The sequence below is a fragment of the Zea mays genome, chromosome 2 (assembly GCF_902167145.1).
Source record: "Zea mays cultivar B73 chromosome 2, Zm-B73-REFERENCE-NAM-5.0, whole genome shotgun sequence".
Taxonomy (NCBI): domain Eukaryota; kingdom Viridiplantae; phylum Streptophyta; class Magnoliopsida; order Poales; family Poaceae; genus Zea; species Zea mays.
In genome coordinates, this window is record NC_050097.1 from 205746884 (window position 1) to 205774635 (window position 27752).

At 47.7% G+C, this 27752-nt stretch overlaps 1 protein-coding gene across 6 annotated transcripts; it reads left to right on the forward strand.

Annotated features, from left to right (window-relative positions):
* Positions 1-27650, forward strand: LOC103649231 (protein GRIP). Of its 6 annotated transcripts, none has more exons than XM_020548559.3 (21): positions 1-931; positions 3352-3467; positions 3758-3927; positions 5769-5862; positions 8011-8097; positions 8187-8267; positions 8514-8639; positions 9075-9183; positions 9261-9340; positions 10103-10231; positions 10314-10414; positions 10785-10918; positions 11005-11102; positions 11185-11304; positions 12004-12031; positions 12142-12191; positions 12722-12793; positions 12880-12927; positions 13929-14034; positions 20582-20640; positions 27082-27650. In XM_020548559.3, exons 1-21 carry the CDS (start codon positions 529-531, stop codon positions 27088-27090), a joined length of 2220 nt encoding a protein of 739 aa, XP_020404148.1. In that variant the 5' UTR covers positions 1-528; the 3' UTR covers positions 27091-27650. The 6 variants fall into 6 exon arrangements, with proteins under 6 accessions (XP_020404148.1, XP_020404146.1, XP_020404147.1 ...); XM_020548557.3 differs by having other exon boundaries at positions 27281-27650; XM_020548561.3 differs by having other exon boundaries at positions 263-931; positions 3338-3467; positions 27281-27650.
* Positions 27651-27752: the final 102 nt, after the last annotated feature.

Consider the following 27752-nt stretch of genomic DNA (forward strand, 5'->3'; position numbering starts at 1 on the left):
CTAGATTTAACATATGAAAATATCAGCTTGTACATTTGCACCTATTAGGGCTTGTTCGTTTTGCTCTCAATCCATGTGGATTGGGTGGAATTGGATGGGTTTCAATCCCAAACAAGTCAAAATCTTTCACAATTTTTTCCAATCCCATCCAATCCACATGGGATAGGAATAACCGAACAAGCCCTTACTTGGTTGCATATCAGTCGTCGTTGCACTTACATACGTTCCAGTACCCCGCGCTAGACGCTACTGCCACAATACCGCTTGATTGTAGGGCACAACTGTCAGCTACAGGTGGCCGTGTGGCACGGCCGGGATCCAGCTCGTCGTCTCACCCTCTTCTCCTCTTCCACCGACGGCGACCGCCCCCAATTTTCTCCTACCCCTCCGCCTTCACTGAGGTCCCCGAGATCCGAGTTTCCTTGCCCTGGTAAACCATAATATCATCACGCCTCGTGCCCAAATCGGACGCACGCACTCCCGGTCGAATTCCCTCGAGCGGAGCAGATTTGGATCCGGCTCGGCCAGATGGATCCCGAGGACACCACCCCACCGGCGCCGAGCCAAGGTGATGCGGAGACAACTCCGCCGCCGGTGTTGGAAGTGGCGGCGGGGGAGGACAGCCTAGCTAGCGGGGGCGAGGCGGCCGAGCGGGCCCACGAGGAGGAGGAGCTCGCGCGGGAGGTCATGGAGCTCGGCCTCCAGAACGAGTACCTTAGGTCCCAGATTGCTGGCGTCCGCCCGGCGGGTGACGCGGACGAGGTCCCCGGGCTTGTGAGGGGCTGGAAGGAGCAGGTGGAGAGGATGAGCAGGGAGGTGCAGGAACAGCGGCTGACGCGGGAGGCCACGGAGAAGGCCCTGGAGCACGTCAACGTGGCCTATGCTGAGGCTGACGGCAAGGTGCAGGAGCTTACGGCCAAGCTGGCACAAGGTGAATTGTAGTCGGGCACCGACCACTGGTGAAGCTGGAACGACTCTCGTACTTTTGCTAAGCTTATTGTTGTGTTTTGTCCCTACTTTCCTTACTAGTTTGCCACATTGCGAGTAAGAGCCTGTCCTTGCGTGTTGTCAGCGAAAAGCCAAAAACCCAACTAACAACCGAATTTTTCCCTGCATTTATCGGCAAGGGCGCAACTTCATTGCATGTCAGTTAAATACATGTCATGCCAACAATTTGAATCATCCATCATGGTTGTAGGCAGTGGATTTGCTATTGAGCTTGTCAGTTATTCCATATTATTGGAATAGCTTTTCTTCCTAATGTATGCTTGGGATTATGAAGTATAGGCTGTTAGAATATCCACACCAATCGCAATGGCTAGGATATTATTGGTTTTAGAAAGTTGTATTTATTAGTTTTGGGGAGTGGGTCCAGTAAGAACTGATGGGCATGATGTTTCTCAGATCAAAATACACTGATAAGTTATTCACGACAAAAGTAACAATGAAGCAGATACCCCAACAGGATGCCTCTATTGACAGAAACACACAGGTCAAAAAGGTTTAACATAAAAGTTGAGAAATCTTATTTACCTGGAATTGGCGGACCATTTTTACTGATAATGTTGGCTGTAGCATATTTAGTAACATAGTAAGGTAAGCTCAATCTGCTCTCTACTGTCTTAGAGATTTCTGCAATGAAGGATGTCAAATATAAATACTTTCTGTGCTATCTGCTATATCTTCCTCTGGTCCGTTGCATCTCTTGCTATACTCAGAAATTTCTCATCAATAGGGTGGGCATACACCATGTACCATACCATAACATATACTAGATAGAACTGTGATCACAGAGCTTATTTGTTCTTGTAAAATTACTAAGGTTGTTGATTTTTCTAACCACCTATAAAACCTCAGTCCCTACCCCAAATTGCTTGAACCTGTTGTTTTTATGGAAACGCAGTAAATTCTTAAATGTTTAAGAAGGTGCTCTGGATGTCTCAATGGGCCTGCTCAGCTGCCCTTTGGTCTGCAGCTGCAAGCTAGTTAGCTTATGACACTGGAGAGGTGCTGTTTGGCTCCTGCAGCAAAAAATGGTTGTTTGTAATAGTCACATAGGATCCTTTTCTGTGTAGCTGATTAAGGGATTAAAAGTTACTTTTACTTTTCTAGTCTAGAATAAAATCAATGTCGATCTTTAATATCTTACAACTATAATGCACCAGTTTCGACAGCATGGTTTTTAAAGCGGTAAGGCGCTCCAAGGCGTTGGACCAACGCCTAGGCGCCTAGGCGACGCCTAGGCGAGGTAGGCGGGCAAGGCGCCTAGGCGTCAGACCACCGCCCGGACGCCTAGGCGTCGCCTAGGCGACGCCTTAAAAACAGTGTTCGACAGTCGTCACGCGAGAAGTGCGTAGGTCTATTCCCCTCCCTTACCAGTGGACCGTTATCCCATAGATAGGCAGTGAAAACCACCCAAGCCCCTACCCCACAGATGGGCCCTGAGGAACCACCCAAGCCTAACACGACAGGAAGCTACACGTAGCGCAACGCTCTCACATAGTATCACCTCGCTAGCTGAAGGAGGATGAGCGACGGAGCGACTAAGCGAGCTATAAAAAGGCGTGTCGGACTCCTTTTCAACTCATACCTTTCTAGCCCTTTTGACTAATATAAAATGTAATATTTGTTCTTGTGTGTTGTTACAACGTACGGACATTGTACTAGTCTACCATGATTTTAATGATTGCAATTGCATAATAGATTAAGGTTAAGCTTCTGTGGTATGATTCATGGACTATGAATGTATTATTATAATTTTGATCCAATCACATGCTAATGTTTGCGTGATAGAGAAGAGGGAGACATCAGGGCATCAAAGTTGACCTGCAATGACTGCCATGATTACAATGACTGCAATTGCATAATGGATTAACAATTAAGCTTCTGTGCTATGACTCATGGACTATGTATGTATTGTTATATTTTGAGCCAATCACATGCTAATGTGTGCGCGATAGAGAAGATGGAGCCCTCTGGGCATGTGCAAGGAAAAGATGGTCATGTTCTGTAGTTCATTACAACTCTTCTGCATGTTGATTATTTTCTAAAAGGGTTTAAAACTGAGAAAGTTGTAATTGTAAGATGACTGTGAATACATTATCATTTTGCAGTTTTCTTGTGCTTCGTTCTACCTAGATTTGCCAACGGATAGTGGTACAATGCAATAACTTCTAAAGTGCCATTTAGTTATTGAAGAGGATAAACTTCTGAATTTTATTTTGGATTTGCTGTATCTTAGCTTTATCATATTACACCTTGCTATATCATTTTTATCTGTAACACAACCTAGTTCTTGCTGCTACTTTTTTTGTTTCAGAATCTAATTCATCATTAGTTCCATGCATGTAGCTGAACAAAAAATGGAAAAGGAACTAAAAGAACGCGATGACAAATATCTTGAGCTGGAAACCAAGCTTCAGAGGCTTCTCAAGCGTGCAAAACAACGTATACAAGATATACAAAAGGTAACAAGTAACCAATATTTTGTCTGTCCTATATCCACATTAGCTTGACAATAATAGATCCTTTACTTCACTACCCCAGTATCTCCCTAAATAGGGAAATTTCTGCTGTCCTATGTGCACATTAGCTTGAGCATGAACTAATACAATTTGATTCAACGATTGTTGTGGTGTAATCGACTCTTTGCTGCCTGTTTGTCATGTTTCGTGAATGTCAAATAGCATTGTCATCATATACTGAATTATTGAAACAAGAACATGAACTTTAGTGTTTTTCCCTAACACATTTACAGGAAAAAGTTGATCTGGAAGCTCGGTTTAATGAAGTTAATCAGAAGGCTGAGCAGGCTGCTTCTCTGCAATTAGCAGCACAGCAGGAACTGGAACGTGCTCGTCAGCAGGCTAGTGAGGGCTTAAGATCAATGGATGCTGAAAGACAGCAGTTGCGGACAGTGAACAGCAAGTGAGTGACTTTATTGATCTCATTGTACTATGCATGTGTCATATTTTAACAACAACAACAACAACAACAACAACAAAACCTTTTAGTCTCAAGTAAGTTAGTGTAGGCTAGAGTTGAAATCCAACATAAAACACAAGTCAATGTCTAGTCACATGAATAGCTGTTTTCCGTGTACTCCTATTCAAAGCTACATTTTGGATGTATTCCATTTTTGAGTCTCCTTTTACTGTCTCTTCCTATATCAACTTTGGTCTTTCTCGCTTCTCTTCCCATCGCTATCACGCTTTAGGATCCCACTACACAGTAGTGTTAGGTCTCTGTTGGACATGTTCAAACCATATCAACCAATTGGACAAGCTTTTCTTCAATCGGTGCTATCCCTAAACTATCACATGTATATCATCATTCTGGACTTAATCTCTTCTTGTGTGGCCATAAATCCAACGAAACATACACATTTCCACAACACTTATCTGTTTAACATGTCGTCTTTTTGTAAACCAACATTCTACATCATACAACATAGCAAGTCTAGTCCCCGTCTTATAAAACTTGCCTTTTAGCTTCTGTGGTACCTTTTTTGTCACATAGTTAGCTAGATGCTTGACGCCACTTCGTCCACTATGCTTTGATTCTATGGCTAACATCTTCATCAATATCCCGTTTCTTTGTATCATTGATCTTAAATACCAAAAGATACCCCTCATGGGCACTACTTGGCCTTCCAAACTAACATATTCTTTCTCATGTATAGTAGTATCAAAGTCATATACCATATATTCGATTTTAGTTCTACTAAGTCTAAAACTTTTGTACTCTAATGTCTTCCTCCACAACTCTAGTTTCCTATTTACTAATTACTCTTGCCTGACTTTCATGAACTAGCACTACACCGTCTGCAAAAAGAATACACCTAGGGATATCCCCTTATATGTCCCTTGTGACCTTATCTAAACCAAGAAAAAAGCTAAGGGTCCAAAGCTGACCTTTGATGTAGTCCTATTCTAATCAGGAAGTCATCCATGTCTCCATCACTTGTTTGAACACTAGGAACACTAGTCACGACATCGTTGTAAATGTTTTTAATGTGTCCAACCTCCAACGTACTTCCTTGGAACTTTATGTTTATTCGAAGGCCAATACATAACATTTTTTGGTATTTTAAAGCCTTCTTCAAGTTAATGGAAACAATATGTATGTCCTTCTTCTGCTCCTTATACTGCTCCATCACTTGTCTTGTTAAGAAAATGACTTCTATGATTGACCTTCCGGGCATGAAACCAAATTGGCTTATAGAGATCCTTGTTATTCCTCTCGGATAATGCTCAATAACTCTCCCATAGCTTTGCAATATGACTCATCAACTTAGCTCTCTGGTAATTAGTATAACTTTGAAAATCTCTCTTATTCTTGTAGATGGGTAATGTGATTTTTAACGTTGTGAAATATATCATTAAGCCTTTCATTTCTCTCCTTGCTTGGGGTGAGTGAAACTGAGTGGCATAGTTATATGGAGCCTGACTACGTTGAGCTGCAGCTCCTCCATTATAGTTATAATCCTATATCTCATTGTACAATGCACGCGTCATCTCTTAACATCATGCAATAGCACTAGGTTTTTGTTTCTCTTCTTTCTTTGGGTGGGTGGAACTGTATAGTTATATGAATCCTGACTACGTTTACGTTGAACTTAGCTCCTCCATTATAGTGATAGTCCTATATTTATATCTGTAGGCTGTAGTTTCTCCATTGCTGATGCAATTAGCATCTTCAATATTTCCTGAATCTTACCAAAATGACATGCTAATTTTAACATAATATATAATTCAAACCATGTGTAGGTTGAGGGCTAACCTCGATGAGACACGGCTTGCCTTGGAGGTCAGAAACAGTTCTCTTGAGAAACTGCAACAATCAGTGCTTGAGAAAGAGCAGGTATGTAAAATTGTAAATGCAATGTTTCTTGGCATTTTTTGTTTTTGTTTGGTGATCTTTAATAGTAGAAATGCATGACCTAAAATTAGTTAGTAAGGTGTTGTAGGGCACATGGTTGAATTCTAAAAGTTCTGTTATGGCTTTAAGTACCAAGATCTTCTATCTGGTGCTTATTTGGAGGGAGGAATGGGACATAGCTCCAGCCAGCTAGCATTAGAATGACATTGACTGGGTGAATGCTAGGGGTGAAAACGGGTAGCGTACCCGAAACGGGTACCGGATACGGATACTGATTCGGGACCATTTTTCGGATACGGATACGGGTATTTTTTAGATTCAGGACGGATACGGGTAATACCCGGATAGTATGGCTTCGGATTCGGGTCGGATACGGAGCGAGTACTACCCGGTAAATACCCGGATATTCGGGTCGGATACGGGTACCCGGAATTCGGGTACCCGTTTTTTCTTTTTCTGCAAAATAATATAGTTATAAAATCATAACTTTTACATATGAAATCGGATGAAGATAAAGTTTATATGAAAATTGTAGAGCTCGAAGAGATCTATAACTTTGTAGTACATCACATTTTTGTTTAAATATATCTTTAGGCCAAAATCATTAAAATAATGTCTAAATTTATATCAAAATAATAGACTTTATCATTTTCATGTGGGGACTTAAGATTATATCCATGTGGGAACTTAGGATTATCTTTTTATAAACTATTTATTAATATTGGTAACTTATTTGCAATTTTCGGTCGACGCTACAATATTTTTATGAATTTAATTGTATTTTGATGATTTTCTACAACAAGAAATTAATAATACACCAAATAGCCTAAAAAATTCATGAATTTTTACGGGGACACAACATATATCCACATATAGTTCTCAAAAACATTTGGACTATAAAATCCACAAGATGTTGGTGTTTCTTCCATTCTACTCCCACTTATTGCGTGAGTTACATGTGAAATCATTTTATGTATCAAAGTTTCAACATAATTAATATTTCACTTATCATTTTCATGTGGCGACTTGAGGTTTTATTTGAATAGAATGTTTAGTTGTTTTGGTAAGCTTTTTGCAATTTTGGATCAAAACTAGTGTATTTATGAATTTTAATTATACTTTGATGATTTTATGTAGAAAGAAATTAATAATGTATAAATAGCCTCAGAAATCTATGAAATTATACGAAGGTACAACATATGGCCACATATAGTCATAAAAAATAATGGGACCATAAAATCCACAGGATGTCAACGTTTCTTCTATTTTATTTCCATTTATTGCGTGAGTTACACGTGAAATCACTCTAAGTATCCAAGTTTCAACATAATCAATACTTCACTTTACCATTTTTATGTGGGAACTTGAGATTATCTTCTATTAAATGGTTATTAGTATTAATTTACTTGTAATTTCGTGGTCGAACAAGAATATTTTTTGATAACCAATTAATGCATTATCCGACAAGTATCCGATATCCGATCAAATAATATCCGTATCCGTCACTTATCCGCCCGGATAAATATCCGGTCCCTATATCCGTATCCGTCCCGTTTCTAACTATCCGTATCCGATCTCGAATCCGTTTTAAATACATTAGGGTAGGATACAGGATAAGCTAATATCCGTCCGTATCCGCCCGTTTTCACCCCTAGTGAATGCAGTTATTTCTAAGATGTTGGTTTAGGTATCTATATATCTATCTCTGAGGACTGAGCTGAAATAAGCAAGTAAAACTGTATAGATTCCTGCTCATCTCAACAGTCCAATATATAGTTGCTTGTTTTCCCCCCCTCGGACATGCATGTAAGCTGCATGTCATTGCATTATATAAAAAGATAATACTATACTAGACTATTCCAATTTTCAACTGCCTGCCACCACACATGGCACACACAGACTTAGAACAAGCACACCAGCCTGCCAGGCCAGAAACTTTGAAGAGAACCTCAACATATGTGTTGCTTGTATGACAGGATGTTGATGTATTTGGTCCGAACTAGCAATTATCTGTTCTTCTGAGCTTAACTGGTATCATAGGGTCAAATATACAAAACTGTTAATATAATAGTATTCTCTTATTTAGTTTATGCGATATGGACACAAGTGACTGATGTGATGTTTGTAAAGTTGCTAGATAAAGTCCAAGGATCCCTTCAATCTGCTGAAAATAAGGGGATGGCAATAATTTCAGAGCTCACTGCTAAGCATCAGAAGGTAAGAGAAAAATCCAGGAATGAAATTTGGGGAGCATGCCTTCACCAAAAGCATTAAGGTGATCTAACTTTACTTCTTTTTGTCCTCAGCAAATAGAAAGCTTGCAGGCGCAGCTAGCTGAAGTTTCTGCAGAAAGGACGAAGGCATCTGAAACCATACAATCTCTACAGGTAACTCCAGCATTTAGCATCATAGTATTATCATAAAACTATAATTTCCAGGTGGTATTTAGCTGTGTTAGTCTATTAGGTGAATGCTTTTAAACATTATGCCATTTTCTGTTGTGCTTTACTGAGGAAAGTAGTGACTCATGAGTAGCTGAACAAGACTGATCTCAGTATGCTGGCGAAAAAATGGTGAATTAGAGTAAGCAATCATATTATCTTCAACATTTGCATATAATTATGCTTTTGCAGGTGGTATTAACGGAGAAAGACTCAGAAATAGCTGAAATTGAAGCAGCATCAACAGGTGAAGCTGCCCGGCTTAGAGCTGCTCTGGAGGAGATGAAAGGGGAGCTTGTTCATCTAAAGGATGAACATGTATGTTTCTCTATTCTGTACTGAAACATGCCATTGCTGTACAAAGTTGAGCATCATAGATGTCAAATTCGAACTGGCGGATATATGAGCAGCTGTAGTTCTAGACTTGTAATGATGATTAGTTTTATATAAACTACAAACTATGGTAATCTAAAATTGATGAGATTAGTGTGTTCTGAGGATGGCGTAATTGCACAAAAATCGCTGAATAAAGTGATCTTGCGTGACTTAGAAACCCTGCCCATTATTCAGAGCGGACAAAACGTATGTAAACTTTTAGTACATGATGGTAGCCATTGTTTAAAAAGATCGAAACAGCTTGTAGACGTAGACCTGACTTGAATTTAATTTAGTCTTGCTTCTGTTTGGCCAGAAGATCAGTTATGATGTGTGTGGGAACTAAGTAGACTTTGTCTGACTTCTGCAATTACTCAGGAAAAAGAAAGGCAAAGCTGGGAGTCTACTTGTGAATCTCTTAGGTCAAAGCTGGAAGCATCAGAAAATGCATGCCTTAGATCTGAAAAAGAATCCGCCGAAGTTAAAAGTAAGTCTTTCAATACTTACTATTTTGACTTTGGTGCGAAATGGTTAAATCTATTAAGCTGTTTGGATATTCTGCAGGTCAACTGGAATTAGAGTTGTCAACACGAAGTCAATTGTTACAAACCAAAGATTCTGATCTAATGGCTGCAAAACATGAGGTATATTGGTGTAATGAGTTAAATCTTAGTGAACATGAAGCGAAGTGAACTTGCCCTTATATTTTTATGGCATGTTTTGCACGACTCTAGGCTCTGCACAGCTGGAAGAGTTCATGTTGTTCATTCCTTATTGCCACCTTTTAATTTTCAAGCCCTGCTTGTTGTATACAATATCAGCTAAAAGATAGGAAAAACCTTCTTCCATTCTTGTATTGTGTAGTCTGTCTCCAGTGCAGAAGTTTTATTGGGCATTGAAGCTGCACATTTATTCTGTTACTACACTACAGTAATGTATTAATATTTCTCATGATGGAGTGTTTTTATTAAGTGACAGAAAAAATGCTATGCCATGCATATCTTTGCATCATTGCATGTGCATTTTGTTTTCTGAGGATTAACATCATCTTTTGTGTGGAGGGTTGGTGCAGGGGACACTATAGTACGATGAAATAATAGATGGCTTCTCCTTAACAGCAGTGAAACTTCATTAACATTTGGAGTTAGAGGAGACAGTAGAGTACATAATAGATGGCTTCACTTCATTGACATTTGGAGTTAGAGAACTCACTTGTGAGAGACCTGACTTGGCACATGTGGTTATTTTTAAGCCTGAAAAATACATTTAAATGGTTTTGAATCAGTTCCTGGGGGAGTTCTAATGCTAAGGACTAGTTTTCATTGACAATTTCAAATGGAAATAGGGCATGTGCTGCAGCTGATAGTTTTATAGAAATAACATCTAATCCTTTTGTTATTTTGCAGATTAGTCGACTGGAAAGTGAATTTTCTGCATACAAGGTCCGGGCACATGCACTTCTGCAAAAAAAGGATGCTGAGCTTACCGCAGCTAAAAGTTCAGATTTCATTAAAGAACATGAAGAGGCCATAAGGGTAATGACATTCTTTTATCTAGATATCTGATGTAACCAAAGGTTTTGACTGGTTTGATTGTTTGCTATCGCTTTTAATCAAGGAAGCTGAAAAGGAGGTGGCAGCTGCTTTAGCAGAAAGAGATAAAGCAATAGATGATCTCCAAAAGGCAGAATCCAGACATGGTGATGAGATTGAGGCAAGGTAGGGGTACCTAATCTTCTGCTCAGCAAAATAAAATCTTACAGGCTTTCCATCAGTGTTTGAGTGCTTCATGTGAACCTTCATAAAGGAAATTATAGCCTCCAGCTTAGTTTGTTAAATATGCTATCTGCAGTAGTTGCTGTTCTTTTAACTTCAACTATGCTTGGAGGTCACTAGCAAAAGTAGTATGCATTTTATCAAGCCAGCAACACCAGATATGTTATTACTTATTAGTGCTGTACTCTAGTTGTTAACTTACTGTTGTTCACAGCTCAGATCCTGTTAGTTGTTGTATTATGTGTTTTTCCATCAACATTTTCCGTTGAGTTTTTATTGCTGGCCAAGTATTCACTATTTACTTTTTATTCAGAGATATGGCTCTTGCTGATGCTGAGAAAAAGCTAAAGGATGTAATGAAGAAGTTAGATTCTGTTACTTCTAATTTCATCTCAGAAAAAGGGTCCTGGGAGAAAAATTTGATGAATGTAGAGGAAAGCTGGAGATGTAAGATGCTGAATCTATTTGCTTTAGAAATCTCTCCTTTCTTTTTTTGGGAACCGATGGCAAAATTATGAATGCCAATGGTGCAGTGAAATGTGAGTCTTTGAAGGTTCAGAGCAATGACCATGTCGATGATGAACTAAAAAAGAATTTAGGAGAGCTGACACTAAAATATGAGAAACTGAAGGTTTCTTCCTGGACATCACTCATGTTATCTGCATGCCTTGTTATGTCTTCAATCCAGTATTTTAATATGTGTGTTTTTTCAGGAAGAGCATCAATCATTCCGTGATATTGCTGATAGAATGATTGAAGACAAGGAACGAGAGATAACTAAACTCCTCAAGGAAAACAGGGACCTTCACCAGTCTTTAGATGCTAGACCAACAGTAAGTTGTTTTCCTTAAGCCACTCATTACTACCTTTATTACCTAATACCTATAGAGAAGCAGCGGTGAAGAACCATATCGGTACTGTGTTGTATTAAGTTGCATGCACCAACCAGTCCAATCCAAAAGCTTAAGCTGATAGGAGAAGGTTGACAATTCACTTATATTATATTCCAACACTGCCCCTCACGTCGAGCCTCTCTTGAGTCTTAGACGTGGAATAGGAGCGAACAACAATTATTTTATTTAATTGCGCTAACTAGGATTCGAACTCACGACCTATGGCTCTGATATCATATTAAGTTGCATGCACCAACCAGTCGAACCCAAAAGATTAAGCTGATAGGAGAAGGTGGACAATTCACTTATATTATATTCCAACATGTTGATGTCCAGATGTGGTCAAAGCAGCCTGTTTGGATGTTGTAGTTTAGAAAAATGTGGTATCAAGAAACTAGAGTTTTAGGATCAGCGAGATAGTATCATATGGTACAAAAAGAGGTCTGGAATGCATTTTCTAGAATCTGGACAACAAAGCACCACCTTTTAGGCAATACTCTGGGTTTAAAACTAAGAGATCTGTTAAGGAGCATCTTCTAGTTTTCAATCCCCCCTCTGATACTTTGTATCCTACACAATTTAAAATAAGACCTATTATTTTGAGACTATGTTGATGATATTATTGCATTGATGTCACAGGTTAGCAACAATGATCATCAAAGTCAAGGTAATTTGTCTTTATCTGTATCACGTTTTTTCCTCCAATCTTACCTGTATTCTTCCTCAGTTAAATGGCTGTAGTTTTTCCCACTAATTATCATTGTTCTGTATTTGCAGGACCTGTTAAGGATACAATGAGTGTTGAATTGGCTGAGCAACAAATTTTGGTACTTATCCATTCCCCTGAAAAATGAACTAGGAAATGAGTATAGATGTTGCAATTGGAATTAATTGATATCGTATCTAAGGGTGTTAGTCTAAAATATGTCTAAAATATTTTACCTTGTATTGTTTTCAAGTCGGACGACTTGCTGGTCGTTCTGGCTGACCGACTAAGCCGATTAATCATGATTGGTCCAAACCGACTTAGACAATCGTGATTAATCGGACGACTTTAAAACAAGTATGGCTGGTTTGGTTCAGATAGTGCTTTGATGTGTTTCATCTCCATTATAACTATTCATTCAAATAAGAACACCTTGGTGCTTAGTGATACACTGGCAGAATGCATTCTCTTAGATGAGAAATTATCGACTTATACTCCATGCCTACATTTTCAGCTTCTCGCATGGCAACAAGACAACTTTTCAAGTATTTATTCAAACTAGAAAACTTTGCTGCTTAGTGATACTTTGTCAGAATGAATTTGCTTAGAAGAGAAAGATTATGAACTTATACTGCATCGCTACATTTTCAGCTTCTCGCAAGGCAACAAGCACAACGAGAAGAGGAATTGGCTCAGTCACAGAGGCATATCTTAGCACTTCAAGTAACTTAGCAACTTAGCAGACATTCTTCACATTCTTTCCAGTTTGGGTGTCAAGTGAACAGCTTTTATTTTCCTTTTTTCTTCAGCAAGAAATTGAAGAGCTCGAGCGTGAAAATCGTCTCCATGATCAACAGGTGGGCCATTTGAGACTTGAGTTCTCCATAGTCAATACTGTTTGTTGGTTGCATAGCTCTGATTAGTTGTGGGAAGTGATCTGGCCATTCTGCATCTGATCCTTCTAGTTATAGAATTTCAACTTGGATTAAATTTGATTTCTCTCTTACCAAGATTTCTTCAAATAGGAAGCACCATACCATGTAAAGAGTATCCGTGTTAAATCACAATTTCCTCTTACTATTCCTGGAGCCTGAAGTAGCTTTGCTGAAAGCCTATTTAGCTAATTGTGGTTACTATTGATACTGAAGTCATGTTTTTGCCATCTATAAACTAGATATGTGGCTTTGATGCTAATGCAGTGAGAAGCTAAAATGCAAGTTTTATAGCAGAGCGATTAGACATGCTATGTTATATGATGCAAAATGCTGGCCTACAAAAAGATGACATGTTCAACCGATAATTGTTGCAAAAATGCGTATGTTGTGTTAGATTTGTGGCCATACAAGAAGTGATTGAGTTCATAACGACGATATACGTGATAGGCTAGGGGTAGCACTAATTGAAGGAAAAAAACATGTTCAACACTGGTTGATATGGTTTGGACATCTCCAACGAAGACCTCCAGAGACAATAAAGTCTTTTAATCACTGGCTTGAAGTCTATTGATTCTTAGGCATTGTTGTCTTCTATTCCAAGTTATAGAATAGAAGACATAAAGATTGAGTTGAGATGTTGGTTTGAACCCCTTATTTCACTGTAGGTCTTAACAGCAGCAGCTTGTGTGCTTAATACCAGTTTATTTTGGTCTTTTATGTTTTTGAGTTACTGTTAATCTTTTTATCTCTATTATTTCTGGTGTTTGTAACCTTGCATACTCAAAATATAATTTTGTTTTGTGTCATGATAAAACTAGAAAATGATTAATTGATTCATTAGTTTGATTGTTTGAGTTGTATTATATCTTGTTTTTGCTAGGAGACCTCATCGGCATGTCTTATTTTGTCTGCTTTTATTGTAGGAAGCAATGTTGAAAACCGAGCTTCGCAATATGGAGAGATCACAAAAGCGAGAAGGAATAGATATGACATATCTCAAAAATGTGATTCTAAAACTTCTTGAAACAGGTAATTGGAACTTTTTATTCTATCTAGTTGCTGCAGGCGGACATATGATGTGATATTATCAGTTGGAAGAAATTCATTTTTGGGTTTCTTAGCTCTTGCGTTAGTTTAATTTTGACCTCCAACCACAAAACCGGGTAATTTTGGCACCTTAACTATCAATACCGTTCATTTTTGGCCCCTCAGCTTGGTTTTGGTTGATTTCCGGTGGCTCGGACCCATCTATCAGCATGGGTCCACAGGTAAGACACTCCATCTCTCTCTCCCTCCTTTCCTCTCCATCCCTCTCTCTGCCACTGTTGCTGGTAGAACTACGGATTCTACCGGGCAGATTGCGCAGATTGTAGGGAGGGGATTTGGTGGGACCAGGGTGGCGGCGCTGGGGCGCCGTCGTGATCCTGGCTGGGTTGTGCGCAGGGAGAAGATCACAGGAGACTCTGGCTCCCTCTGGGAAGCCAGAATAGATTGGAATTCTGCTTGTCTTTATTCCAGAGTTTACAGATCTATATATAGAGCTATCTCAAGTCTATCTACTAACTTTGGATAAGTATAACTATCTAGATAGAGCTGATCTTTATCTACTATCTTTGGATAAGTATTAGTAACTAGATAGAGCTTATCTATTAGCTATTGGGCCTTGGGCCCCACCTAGGCAGCCTTGGCCCTATTGCGCCTAACATAGGCTTGGCCATACATAACATCTCTCCCCGCCTTCTCAACAGCTCGTCCTCGAGCTGTAAGTTGGGGTAAGCAGCACAGAACTCTTCAAGCTTTTCCCATGTGGCGTCATCTTCAGCCAGTCCACGCCACTGTACGAGAACCTGCCACACGCCTCGCCTAAGTTGAGCGCGAAGCACCTTGGCCGGCACAGGAAGCAGCCGACCATCCATCACTGGGTCAAGCGTCCCCGGAGTTGCAGGAGGATCCCCACGATGCGGCTTCAGCAGGCTGACGTGGAAGACATCATGGATGCGAGCACCATCTGGCAACTGCAGGCGGTAGGTTACCGACCCAATCCTTTCCTGGACACGGAAAGGGCCTGCGTAGCGAGGTCCCAGCTTTCCCTTCGCGCGCGGATGGAGGGACTGAAAGGTGCGGTGTAGCAGGCGTAGCCACACCCAGTCGCCCACCTGGAACTGGACCTCCCGATGCCCGGCATCGTAATACTTCTTGGCGAGCTGCTGGGCCTGCAAAAGGCGCTGGCGCACCTCGGCCAGCATCTCATCTCTGGAGCGTAGCATGTCGTCTGCGGCCTCAGTACGTGCCGTCCCTGGCGTGTAAGGTAGCATGGACGGTGGGGATCTGCCATAGACCACCTCGAAGGGAGTGGCACACAATGCTGTGTGGTAGGAGGTATTATAGCAATACTCCGCCCAGGACAGCCAATCCACCCATGCCCGCGGTCGATCGCCGGTGACACACCGAAGATACATCGCAATAATTTTGTTGACCACCTCCGATTGTCCATCCGTCTGTGGGTGGAAGGCGGTGCTCATCTTTAGTGTCACCCCCGCCATCCTGAAGAGGTCGCGCCACACGTGCCCGATGAAGACGGGGTCCCGGTCACTGACAATAGACAACGGGAACCCGTGCAGTCGTACGATGCCGTCGAAGAATGCCCGTGCCACGGACGACGCGGTGTAGGGGTGGCCGAGGGCGATGAAGTGGGCGTATTTGGAGAAGCGATCCACCACCGTGAGGATGACGGACTTGCCTGCCACCTTGGGCAGCCCCTCGATGAAGTCCATGGAGATGTCGGCCCACACCTGGGACGGCACCTCAAGGGGTTGCAGGAGGCCGCCCGGCTGCTGCGCCAGTGTCTTGTTTTGCTGGCACGTGGTGCAGGTGCGCACCCAGTCCTGGACGAGCGCGCGATCATGTGGCATGTAGAAGTCTGCTCGTAGTCGATGGAGGGTTTTCTGGATGCCCTCATGACCTGCCGAGTGCGCCAGTGTCAGCACCTGGTGGCGCAGGTCGTCGTAGTTCGGCACGAAGATGCGTGTGCCGTGCAAGAGCAGCCCGTCGACGAGGCGCCATGGCGCAGCCAATACGCCGTCCCGCAACTGCTGGAGGAGGTGCTGCCCGTCAGGTGCAGCTGCCAGTGCCCGCCTGATGTCGTCCAGCAGGGAGAATGTCGGGCCCGAGATGGCCAGTGCTGCCATAGCCGTGTCCTCCACGGCAGCCTCCGAGTCGCGGCGGGACAGGGCGTCGGCCACGGTGTTCAGGCGCCCCGGCCTGTATTCCACCGAGAAATCGAAACCGAACAACTTGCTGGTCCACTGATGCTGAGGAACTGTGGACAAGCGCTGATCCAGCAAGAATTTGAGACTGTAGTGGTCAGTCCGAACAGAAAAGTGGCGCCCCCACAAGTACGGGCGCCAGTGACGGACGGCCTGCACGAGGCCGATGAGCTCCCTCTCGTAGGCCGCCAACTTAAGGTGGCGGGCTGCAAATGGCTTGCTGAAGTAGGCGAGAGGTCCCACGCCCTGATGAAGGACAGCACCGAACCCTGCACCTGACGCGTCACAGTCGACGACGAAGAGCTTGGCGAAGTCTGGCATCTGGAACACTGGACCCGTCGTTAGGGCGTGCTTTAGGGCGTGGAAGGCTGTTGTCGCGTCATCGTCCCAGGCAAACGCGTCTCGTCGCAAGAGACGTGTCAGCGGGGCTGCGATGAGGCCGAAGTCTTTGATGAACTTCCGGTAGTACCCTGCTAGTCCCAAGAAGCCCCGGAGGCCTCGTGCAGACCGCGGGGGCGGCCAGGAGGCCACTGCCGCGACCTTGTCGGCGTCCATGGCGACCCCGCCCTCGGAGATGACATGGCCCAGATAGGCCACTGATGTGGCGCCGAAGGAACACTTGGAGCGCTTCAGGTGGAGGTGGTTTGCCTGCAATGTCTCGAGGACGATGCCCACATGCTGGAGGTGCTCCGCCCATGATGCACTGTAGATCAGGATATCGTCGAAGAAGACAAGCACAAACTTCCGAAGATATGGGCGGAGTACGTCGTTCATCAGGGCCTGGAACGTAGCAGGCGCGTTCGAGAGGCCGAACGGCATGACCAGGAACTCATAGTGGCCATGATGGGTGCAGAACGCCGTCTTGGCGATGTCATCGGTGTGCATCCGCACCTGGTGGTAGCCTGAGCGTAGGTCCAGCTTGGAGAAGAAACGGGCTCCATGGAGCTCGTCGAGGAGCTCGTCCACCACCAGGATCGGGAACTTGTCCTTGGACGTCTTGGCGTTGAGGGCGCGGTAGTCGATGCAGAAACGCCACGAGCGGTCCGCCTTGCGAACCAAGAGCACCGGAGCGGAGAATGGCGACGTGCTGGGTCGTATGATGCCTTGTGTGAGCATGGCCTCACACTGTCGCTCCAGCTCGTCCTTCTGCAGCTGTGCGTACCAGTACGGTCGTACGGCCACCGGAGCTGTACCGGGCAGCAGGTGGATGCGATGGTCATAGGGGCGGGCCGGGGGCAGTCCCGTGGGCTCGTCGAAGATGGCGCCATGTTGCTGCAGAAGGACGTCCATGAGGGGCTGTTGGGCAGTGTCGACGACTGCCACAGCCAGCTGCTGCGGGGCAGGCTGTTGCGTGGCCCGCACACCCCGCCAGTGGATGCGCCGGCCCTGGCGCTGGAACGACAGGGTCAGTGCTCGGAAGTTCCACTGGATGGTGCCTAGCGTCTCCAGGAAGTCCACGCCGAGGATGAAGTTGAAGCAGCCCAGGCGCATCCCAACGCACGTGATGGAGAAGGACTCGTCGTTGATGATGACGGGGACGTCGCGGGCGATGCCGGCGCAGGGTAGGCGGTCACCGTTGGCCACCGTGACCCGAAGGTGCTCGCCACCCGCCATGGCTAACCCGAGGCGACTCATTGTGTCAGCGTTGAGGAAGTTGTGGGTTGACCCTGTGTCCATGAGCGCGAGTAGTCGCTCGCCGTTGATAGTGACGGTAGCAGCAGCGTCTTGTCCGTCCGGATGCCCGCCAGCGCGTGTAACGAGACCACCAACGCGTTGGCTCCCGTGACGTCTGGGGCGGCCGACTCCTCAAGGGGGTCGACCCCACCCTCACCGGACGCCTCGTCGAGGAAGTCGTCGACCTCCAAGTAGAACAGCCACTGGCAGACGTGTCCCCGAACGTAGGGTTCATCGCAGTTGAAGCAGAGCCCCTGCCGGCGCCGCTCCTGCTGCTCGCCCGGGGACAATCGGCGAAACGGGCGTGTCGGAGTCGTACTATCGCCTGGCGTCGTCGTACCGATCGTTAGAGCCCCGGGCGGTGCTGGTGTCACGCGACCCGAGCCCTGCGCCCGTTGCGGTGGTCGCGACCCGCGCTGCTGGAATGGGGGCCAGGCCGCCGCGCGCCGTTCGAACGCCCGTGCCAGGTACATGGCAGTTTGTAGATCCTGCGGGTCGCGCAACTCAACGTCCACCCGCAAGTACTCGGGAAGGCCGCCCACGAATAGCTCCGTCTTCTGCATGGGGGAGACGTCCCGAGCTCGACACAGCAACGCCTGGAAGCGGTCCGAGTACTCCTGGACCGTGGACAGGAAGGGGAGGCGTCCCAGTTCCGCAAGGCGAGAATCGCGCACTGCTGGACCGAAGCGAAGGCGACACAGCTCGGCGAAGCGATCCCAAGACGGCATGCCCTCGTCCTGTTCCAGGGCATAGTACCACGTCTGTGCCGGCCCCTTAAGATGGTACGAGGCCAGCCACGTGCGATCCGAGGCTGGCGTGCGCTGCCCCCGGAAGAACTGCTCACAATGATTTAGCCAGTTCAGCGGATCCTCGGAGCCATCGTATGTGGCAAAATCCAGTTTGTAGTAGCGTGGAGGCGCGCGCGCCTCAGCGCCCCCGTAGGCTGCGGTCTCCACGTCATCGTCCTGAGGTAGCCCGTGGTACGGTGACCACGCTGCTGTCGCTGCGGGTACGTGGGGGCGCAAGGGCCCCCGACCCGGGAACAGGGGGCCGTCGCCGCCTCCTAACAGCATCCCGGGAGGCCCACCGACGGTGCTGCTGGGTAAGGACGTCGTGAGCGTCGGTCGCGGGAGTGCCTCAGAGTACACTGGTGGTGAAACCATAGGCGCGCCCTGCGCCCAAGATGGGATGGGGGATGGGGATGGTGGGAAGCGGATCATATGGATGGGGGCTGTGGTCGGTGATGCGGTGGATGAAGGCCCGGGGTCGATCGGCATGCCGTACTGGTAAGAAATTGGTTGCCGGGCGAGTGGAGGGAGTGGCGCAGGTGGCTGCGTGGGTGGGGGCAGTGCGGCCGGCGGTGGCTGCACTGTCAGGGACGGGTGCGGCGGCTGGGGTGGATTGGCGGCTTGTGAATTGGGGAAGGGGAGGTGGCCTGTCAGCATGGCGTTCATGGTGATCTGCATATCGCGCACGGCGTGGCTGAGATCCGCCAAGGACGCCGCGATCTGGGCCGGTGTGAGCGCGGGGACGGCCTGCTGGTTGATGGCCACGCCGGGAGGGCCGAGCGCCATGGCCTCCGACGACGCAGGGACTGCGGCCAGGGAGACGACCGGCGCTGCGGGCGGGCTTGAGGCCGCCGGCGGCTGCTGTCCCAGTGACGGCGACTTGGAGGAACTCATGATCGTCGAGTCCTCTGATACCAGATTGGTAGAACTACGGATTCTACCGGGCAGATTGCGCAGATTGTAGGGAGGGGATTTGGTGGGACCAGGGTGGCGGCGCTGGGGCGCCGTCGTGATCCTGGCTGGGTTGTGCGCAGGGAGAAGACCACAGGAGACTCTGGCTCCCTCTGGGAAGCCAGAATAGATTGGAATTCTGCTTGTCTTTATTCCAGAGTTTACAGATCTATATATAGAGCTATCTCAAGTCTATCTACTAACTTTGGATAAGTATAACTATCTAGATAGAGCTGATCTTTATCTACTATCTTTGGATAAGTATAACTAACTAGATAGAGCTTATCTATTAGCTATTGGGCCTTGGGCCCCACCTGGGCAGCCTTGGCCCTATTGCGCCTAACATAGGCTTGGCCATACATAACAGTTGCCTCCCACTCTATACTGTCCATGGCACTGCGCTCGACCGCACTGAAGGAAGCATGCGCACAGAGTCTCCAATCTCTTTTATCTTTTCTGCCGACCCTCCACCACAGCCCTCTCCCTCCGTCTCTCATCCAGTCCATGGCGAGATTGGCCCTACAGCTGTCATGGTGCTCCATGGCGTGGCGGTGTCCTTTCTCCTTCCATCTTTCCGGTGACGAGCAAGGGATGGTCTATGGCTGCACATGGGTATGAGGCAGCAGGGTGGTCTGCAGCAGCACAAATGCACATGGACACAGCTATGGGGAGGTGAGTTTTTGGAGGGTTCGGTGTGGAAGGAGAGATGGAGCACATGACAGGAGGGCCCAAGCTAATTGAAAACTACCAAAACTAGACTGGGGTCCAAATTGAACAGTATTAATAGTTGATGTGCCAAATTTACCCATTTTTCTGTTTGTGGTTAAAATTGGTTAAACATAAGAGTTGGGCCAAAAATATACCAGCGCCTTATCAATTTGTATTTTTTTGGCACAGGGGAAGTGGGAGCGTTGTTGCCTGTGGTTGGGACGTTACTACAGTTTAGTCCTGACGAGGTAAACTTGTATTTTCTCGTGGAAGTTTATTCTTGCTGGTGATGCAGTGCTGCTTACTTTCTGTAGCTTGAAAGTTGTTTTTACATGACATGCACTTAAATATACACTATGTTTAGATATATAGTAAAATTAATGTATCTAGAAAGCACAAAATATTTTATAAATTTGAACGGAGGAAATACTCATGTATTGTAAGGGTTAGAACAGAAATAAGGTTTACGAGGGTACCAAAGTATTAAAATAAAATAGTTGGAAGGAGTGAAAACCCTAACTCTAATCTAGGGTTGGGTGAGTATTATATAGAACAGTTAGGTGGGCCAAGCCCATTACACAGGGGTAGCCAGGTAAATACAAGAGGGCACAAGCCAAACCCTAAACAGGAGTCTAACACCCCCGCAATCTCAACTCTATCCTGTATAGATGCTGAGACTGGATCGAAACTTAGTGAATACACTCGACGACAACCCTTTTGGTGAAGATGTCAGCGAACTGCGATGCGGTCAGGACGTTGAGAACGCGAACATCACCGGCGGCGACACGCTCGCGGACGAAGTGAAGGTTGATCTCCATGTGCTTCGTGCGTTGATGCTGCACGAGGTTGGTGGAGAGGTAGACTGCGCTGACATTGTCGCAGTAGACGAAGGTGAAGCGCTCGAGGGGGCTCTGGAGTTCCTGGAGAAGCTGGTTGAGCCAGGAGGCCTCGACCACGCCATTGGCCAGAGCGCGGTACCTGTCCTCAGCGCTGGAGCGGGAGACGACGGGTGTTGGGACAGCCAACCCAGTCAGCGTCGGTGTAGACCACGAGCTCCGACGTCGGTGAGGGTCGAAGGAGTAGGTCGTAGTCAATGGAGCCGCGGAGGTAGCGAAGGATCCGCTTGAGAGCGGTGAAGTGGGGCTCTCGGGTGGTGTGCATGTGAAGGCACACCTGCTGGACGACGTAGGCGATGTCGGGCCGGGAGAAAGTCAGGTACTGAAGAGCGTCGGTGAGGCTCCGGTAGACCGTCGCGTCGGCGATCGAGGGGCCGTTGTCCTCAGAGAGCTTCACCTGAGTGTCGACAGGCGTGGAGCAGGGTTTGCAATTGGACATGCCAGCCGCTCCAGGATATCGAGAGTATACTGGCGTTGGTGGAGGAAGAGACCCTGAAGCCGCCGCTCGATGGTGATCCCAAGGAACTGGTGGAGAGGCACAGGTCCATCGCGAACTCACGCTGTAGAGCAACACTTGTGCGTTGAAGAAGAGCAGCACTGGATGCCGTGAGCACGATGTCGTCGACGTAGAGCAGGAGGTCGAAGGTGTTGTCGCCGTGCCAATATATGAACAGGGACGTGTCCGACTTGGCCTTGATGAAGCCGAGGGAGGCCAAGTAGGAGGCAAAGCGACTGCACCAGGCCCGCGGCGCCTGCTTGAGCCTGTGCAGGGAGCAATTCAGCCGACAAACCAGATCCGAGCGAGCGAAGTCGACGTAGCTGGTGGGTTGGCTGCAGTAGACCGTCTCTGTCAAAGTGTCATGGAGGAAGGCATTCTTGACATCGAGCTGATGGATCCTCCAGTCACGGGAGAGGGCGAGGGAGAGGACGACCCAAAAGGTGGCGAACTTGACGACAGGGTTGAAGATCTCGTCGTAGTCCACTCCGGGACACTGGGTGAAGCACCGAAGGACCCAACGAGCCTTGTAGAGGTCGAGCGAGCCATCCGAGGCGAGCTTGTGGCAGAAAAGCCACTTGTCGGTAACCATGTTGGTGCCTGGTGGACGTGGCATAGGTCCCAAGTGTGGTTGGTTAGCAAGACCGTGTATTCCTTCATAGTGCGACGCCAGTGGGGATCGGCGAGGGCAGCGTGGACAGAGGAGGGAACCGAAGAGGCATTCAGAGGAGCGTCGGCTATCAGGACCAGCCGGTTGATGGGGCAGAGAACTCCAGCTGAGTGGCGAGTCACCATCGGGTGAACGTGGCTGGGGTCACGATGGATGGCGACCGGGTGGTACACTGGTGGCTCGGCGTAGGGACGAGCCGACGGGGAGGGAGGGACCGTTAGGTCGGTCCGCCCGCGATGGTGGTAGATTTCAACGAGGTCGGCGAAGCGTGCTGAATGGGACGTCGATGATGGGGCCGCACATGGCGCAAGCGAGAGTGACGAGGTCGCGCATGGCGCATGCGTAAAAGGCGGGGCCGCTCAGGCGCAAGCGGGGTGGGCGAGGCCACACGTGGCGCAGGCGGAGTTGGCAGTGCCACGCCCGGCACAGGCGGGTTCGACGGGGCCGCGCATGGCGTGAGCGGGGTTGACGAGGCCGCGCGTGGCGCAGGCGGGGTCGACAGGGCCGCGTGGGATGACGTGAAACAGGGCAGCAAAAGAGGAACATCGACGCAATCGACATCGAGGAGGGAATCGAGGTCGGGGGTGGGGAGGAGTCACTAGTCAGCAAGGGGGAAAACCTCCTCATCAAAGACAACATGACGAGAGATGATGATGCGATGGGTGAGGAGGTCAACGCATCGGTATCCCTTGTGGTCAGAGGAGTTACCGAGGAAAATGCAGCGAGTGGAGCGGGGGGAGAGCTTATGATGAGCAGTGACAGAGGTATTGGGATAGCATGTACAACCAAAGACACGAAGGTGGGCATAGGAGGGGGTTGTGCCATACAAGACGAACTGGGGGTGGGGTGGCTCACTGCCCTGGAGGGAAGATAGTTGAGGAGATGGGTAGTAGTGTTCAAGGCCTCTGTCCAATAGTTGGCGGGAAGAGATGCCTCAAAGAGGAGGCAATAGATCATGTTGTTGGTGGTGCGAATAATCTGTTTGGCCCGGCCGTTCTGGGGGGAAGCGTAGGGGCACGAGGGTCGCAACTGCATGCGGTGGGAGAGAAAGGATGGAGAGGCGGAGTTGTCGAACTCATAGCCGTTATCACACTGGAGTGCACGAACCGGGCGACGGAACTGGATGGAGACCCAAGTGAAGAAGTGGGTGAGGGTGGGAAAGGTGTCGGACTTGAGCCACAAGGGGAAAGTCCAGAGAAAATGAGGGAAATCATCCAGGATGAGGATGACCAGGTGGTATTTGTAACCAGAGAGACTAAAGACATGAGAAGTCCAGAGGTCACAGTGGACAAGCTCAAATACCGGAGCAACTTGTGACGTGGATGTAGAAAAAGGAAGACAAGAGTGGCGACCAAGCTGACAGGCATGAGAAGGTGTTAAGAGGGACCCTGCCTGCGAGAGATATCAGAGCTACTGGAGAGCTTGGACATGATGTCAGGGCCGGGGTGACCGAGGCGACAATGCTAAATGGTGGAGGTGGTGGTAGTAGCTTGGGCATGGGAGGACATGCCAGTGGAGAAAGTGATGGGTGGAGCGGGGCATAAGATGGAGCAACACAAGAGGGAGGTGGGACGAGAAGACGAAGAGAGTATAAGGGACAGAGCTGTCACAGCGAGCGAGCAGGGCACGAGTGGGAAGGTGTTGTATGGTGAGCCTCTAGGGATCAAACTCCATAGCATAGTGGTTGTCACTAGTGAAGCGGCGAACCGAGAGAAGGGGATGAATCAAATGGGGGCAATAATGACGTCGTTAACGTAGAAAGGTCCCGGAAGAACTGATGCACCTACAACGGTGACCGGGAGGGTGGAACCGTTCCCCACAACGATAGAGAAAGGACAGGAGGGGTGGGGAGGATGGGAGTGAGAAAACGAGCTGGTAGGAGTGGTGTGGAAGGAGGCTTCGGAGTCGACCACCCAATCGGTGGGAGAGGGGTGGCGAAGGCATGTGATGCGAGAGAGCTAGGGGAGGTGCTTCGACAGAGCCACTAGGAGGTGAGGGAGACACCTAGGGCTCGATCGTCAGGGAGGTAATCACAACACTTGGGAAAACAAGTGGCCTAGGCACGTGGCGGCCCACCTGAGTGTGAATCTCGACGCAGTAGCAGAGAACAGGGTTCATGGACCGATCAAATGCCACGAAGGTGCCTCAGACGAGCTGATCGTCGTGAAGGAGGACACGGACATTGATTGCGGTGGAATTGGGCAAAGCCAGGAAGCTAGCGGCCAAGGCAAAGGCAGGGCCCTCTGCGGCGGGAGGAGTAACGACAGGGATCACTGGGAAGCCGAGAGCTGATAATGCGACAGACGTGGCAAGGCTCGTGGGTGGGGGTGCCACAAAGGTAGCGCCGACGGCATTGCAGAGGGACGACAGCGCGACAAAGATGGATGCAGGAAAACGAACATCAGCAGCGTGGCTGGGTGCGCCGGTGATGCCGAGGAACGTCGCAAGCGGTGCCGTGAACGTCGGGACGACGGTAGCCCACGTTGCAAGGTAGGAGGGGCGTGGATCCACGGCGTCGAATGTGGGGAGGGCGGCCCTCGGTTGAGGCATTCTGCATGTTGGAACAGACAGTATGGCGGCGACACTGGTCGTGGGGAAGGAAGGAGGTGCGGCCTCGGGTGACGGCGACGGACGCAGGGCTTGGGGAGGGGGTGTTGGCGACACCGGAGGTAGCAGGGAGCGTCGGGGTGTGTGCCGGTCGAGGGAGTTGGCTGGAGGGTCGTTGTCCATGGAGCAGGAAGAGTGGGTGCGCTAGGGAGTTGTGGTCCGACGCGGGAGCAACAAAGACTGGGCCAGGCGCATGGGAGAAGCCACTGGTGCAGGGAAGCCGGTCGTGGGGAAGCGTGTCGGCTACAGGAGGAGTCGACGACGGCCGAGCCTGGGGAAGAGACGAGCGGGAGAGGGCACGGTGGGCAAGCCTGTCGGCCTCGGTCTTGGCGTTAGGGCGCGGATCCGCCATAAGGGAGAGCTGGGGAGGAAGGCGCCCGACGACCTTGGAACGACGCGAGGGGGGGGGGGGATGGCGCGGACTAGGCAACCCGTAGGCCTTGGTCTTGGCGACAAGGAGCGGAACTGGGCCAGGCGCATGGGAGAAGCCACTGGTGCAGGGGAGCCGGTCGTGGGGAAGCGTGTCGGCTACAGGAGGAGCTGGCGGCGGTCGAGCCTGGGGAACAGACGAGCGGGAGAGGGCACGGTGGGCAAGCCTGTCGGCCTCGGTCTTGGCGTTGGGGCACGGATCCGCCATAAGGGAGAGTTGGGGAGGAAGGCACCCGACGACCTTGGAACGACGCGGGGGGGGGGGGGGGGGGGGGGATGCCGCGGACTAGGCAAGCCCGTAGGCCTCGGTCTTGGCGACAAGGCGCGGAGCTGCTCGACTCCATTAGGTGCGTGGGGTGAGCGACCACGGGGCGATCAGCAGCGGTGGCCGAGCCCAGGTAGCGAACAGATGGAATGCCGGTGGCCTGGGTGACTAGCAGTGGGCATGGGAGACCGACGTCCAAGACATGGGTGTCCGTCGCCTAAGGGGTGGAAGAGAGAGAAAACTGGAGAGTAGGGATGGCAATGGTTCGGGTCGGGTGGAGCAAAAACTCGCCTGCGATCGCACCCGTGAAAACTAACGAAACTCGTCCACGATCTCACCCGTGGGTGCAATTCCAATTTCCAAACCCACACCCAAACCCGTCGGGTTTCAGGTCACCCGCGAGTTTTATTGAGTGTACACTTTTAAACAATAATTTAGCAATAAGCAATTAAATAGCAACAATAGTTGAGTTATGAGTACCAATTTTAAACCTTTTCATGTTGAGTAGCAACAAAACATTTCATGATTCATTAGCCAAGTTACTTATTCAAAACAATTACTATTATACCTTAATTATTTTTGCGCAAAAATAAATAATGAACCAAATTTCGGGTCGGGTGCGGGTCACCCGCGGGTTGAAATAGAAACCCGCGAAACTTCGGGTTGGGTGCGGACTCAAAGTCTTCATCCGTACTCGTATCCGTTGGGTCGGGTACCCATCGGGTTTGCGGGTTAAAATTGCCATCCCTACCGGAGAGACCGAAACCTAGCTTTGATACCAAGTTGGAAGGAGTGAAAACCCTAACCCTAATCTCGGGTTGGGTGAGTATTATATAGAACAGTTTGGTGGGCCAAGCCCATTACACACGGTAGTAATGTAAATACAAGAGGGCAGAAGCCAAACCCTAAACAGGAGTCTAACAAAAATCCTGCAACATGTTTTCATAACATCTGATCAATATTATGTTAAATATCAACTTCATTTTTTTTCTTTCTAACGTGAGAGCTTTTAGATCTCAATTACTGCACCGAATGGTCTGTTCAGTTGATTCTATCTGCTTGCTGGGCTCATGGTTATAAAGCTAGAGATTTCCATTCTATAGTCGATCTGGCTGGTTTGTTTTACAATGCTGCCAGTATTTACTTACGAATCAGAATCTACTCTGACATTGAATTTATGAAGTGTCATAACGTTAGAAGCAATGAAATGACTGTCTCGTATGTTTTTATGACTTTGGAATGCTCAGCCCATAGTTAGCTGCTGACATTAAGATTTTTATATTAAATCTAACTCATTAAAGCATACCCAACCTTCCTTTTTATCAGTGGCGGTGAGGATGCGGAACATTTCTTTTAAAAAATATTTATGTATTCAGTTTGTGAAAGGAAAATCTTGTTATGGCAAAGCGGCAAGCTACGACTACGACTACTGTGCCCATGATGTTGGAAAATCAGAAAATGCACACCAATAAAAAAAATTCATCATTTTGAATGTGAGTTTTGACACTTGTTTGGAACCTGTCAGCTCAAGAAGTGCCAGCAAGGTGTCCTTTCGAGTGTGGTCTCTTCACAAGCTACTGCAGTGTCAGATGGCACAACCACACAGAATTCGTTCTTTGCAAGATTCTCGTTCTGAGGCATTGCCCTCGAAGATCAGCAGTTTAGCTGGGGGAGAGGATGTCCTGAGCCTTCAGATTCACAGTTTTGTTGACCGTAGAAAACGTTTATTCATTTATTAGTTACAAGCGTCCTTACCCCACCCCCCCCCCCCCCCCCCTCTCCTTTTGTAAAAGTAGTGCATATAGCAGGATTAAGATAAACACATGTAATGGAGTATATATTGTGCAACTGCCATATATTATATGATATATAGCGGCTCATATTAGGTTGCCGAATGTAGAAGGGAATGGTTTTTACACTTTTTTTTTCTCGAACGCGCATGAGAACTGCGCCCAATTATATATTAAGCAGAGGAATAGAAAAAACAAAACAAAACA

What these genes read in the sequence shown, in the direction of transcription:
- LOC103649231 (XM_020548557.3), top strand. Translation starts at nt 529, where the DNA reads ATGGATCCCGAGGACACCACCCCACCGGCGCCGAGCCAAGGTGATGCG. An exon ending in TTGCGGACAGTGAACAGCAA is followed by an intron (nt 3,928 to 5,768) that starts GTGAGTGACTTT and finishes AACCATGTGTAG; the next exon opens with GTTGAGGGCTAACCTCGATG. An exon ending in TGTAGAGGAAAGCTGGAGAT is followed by an intron (nt 10,919 to 11,004) that starts GTAAGATGCTGA and finishes CCAATGGTGCAG; the next exon opens with TGAAATGTGAGTCTTTGAAG.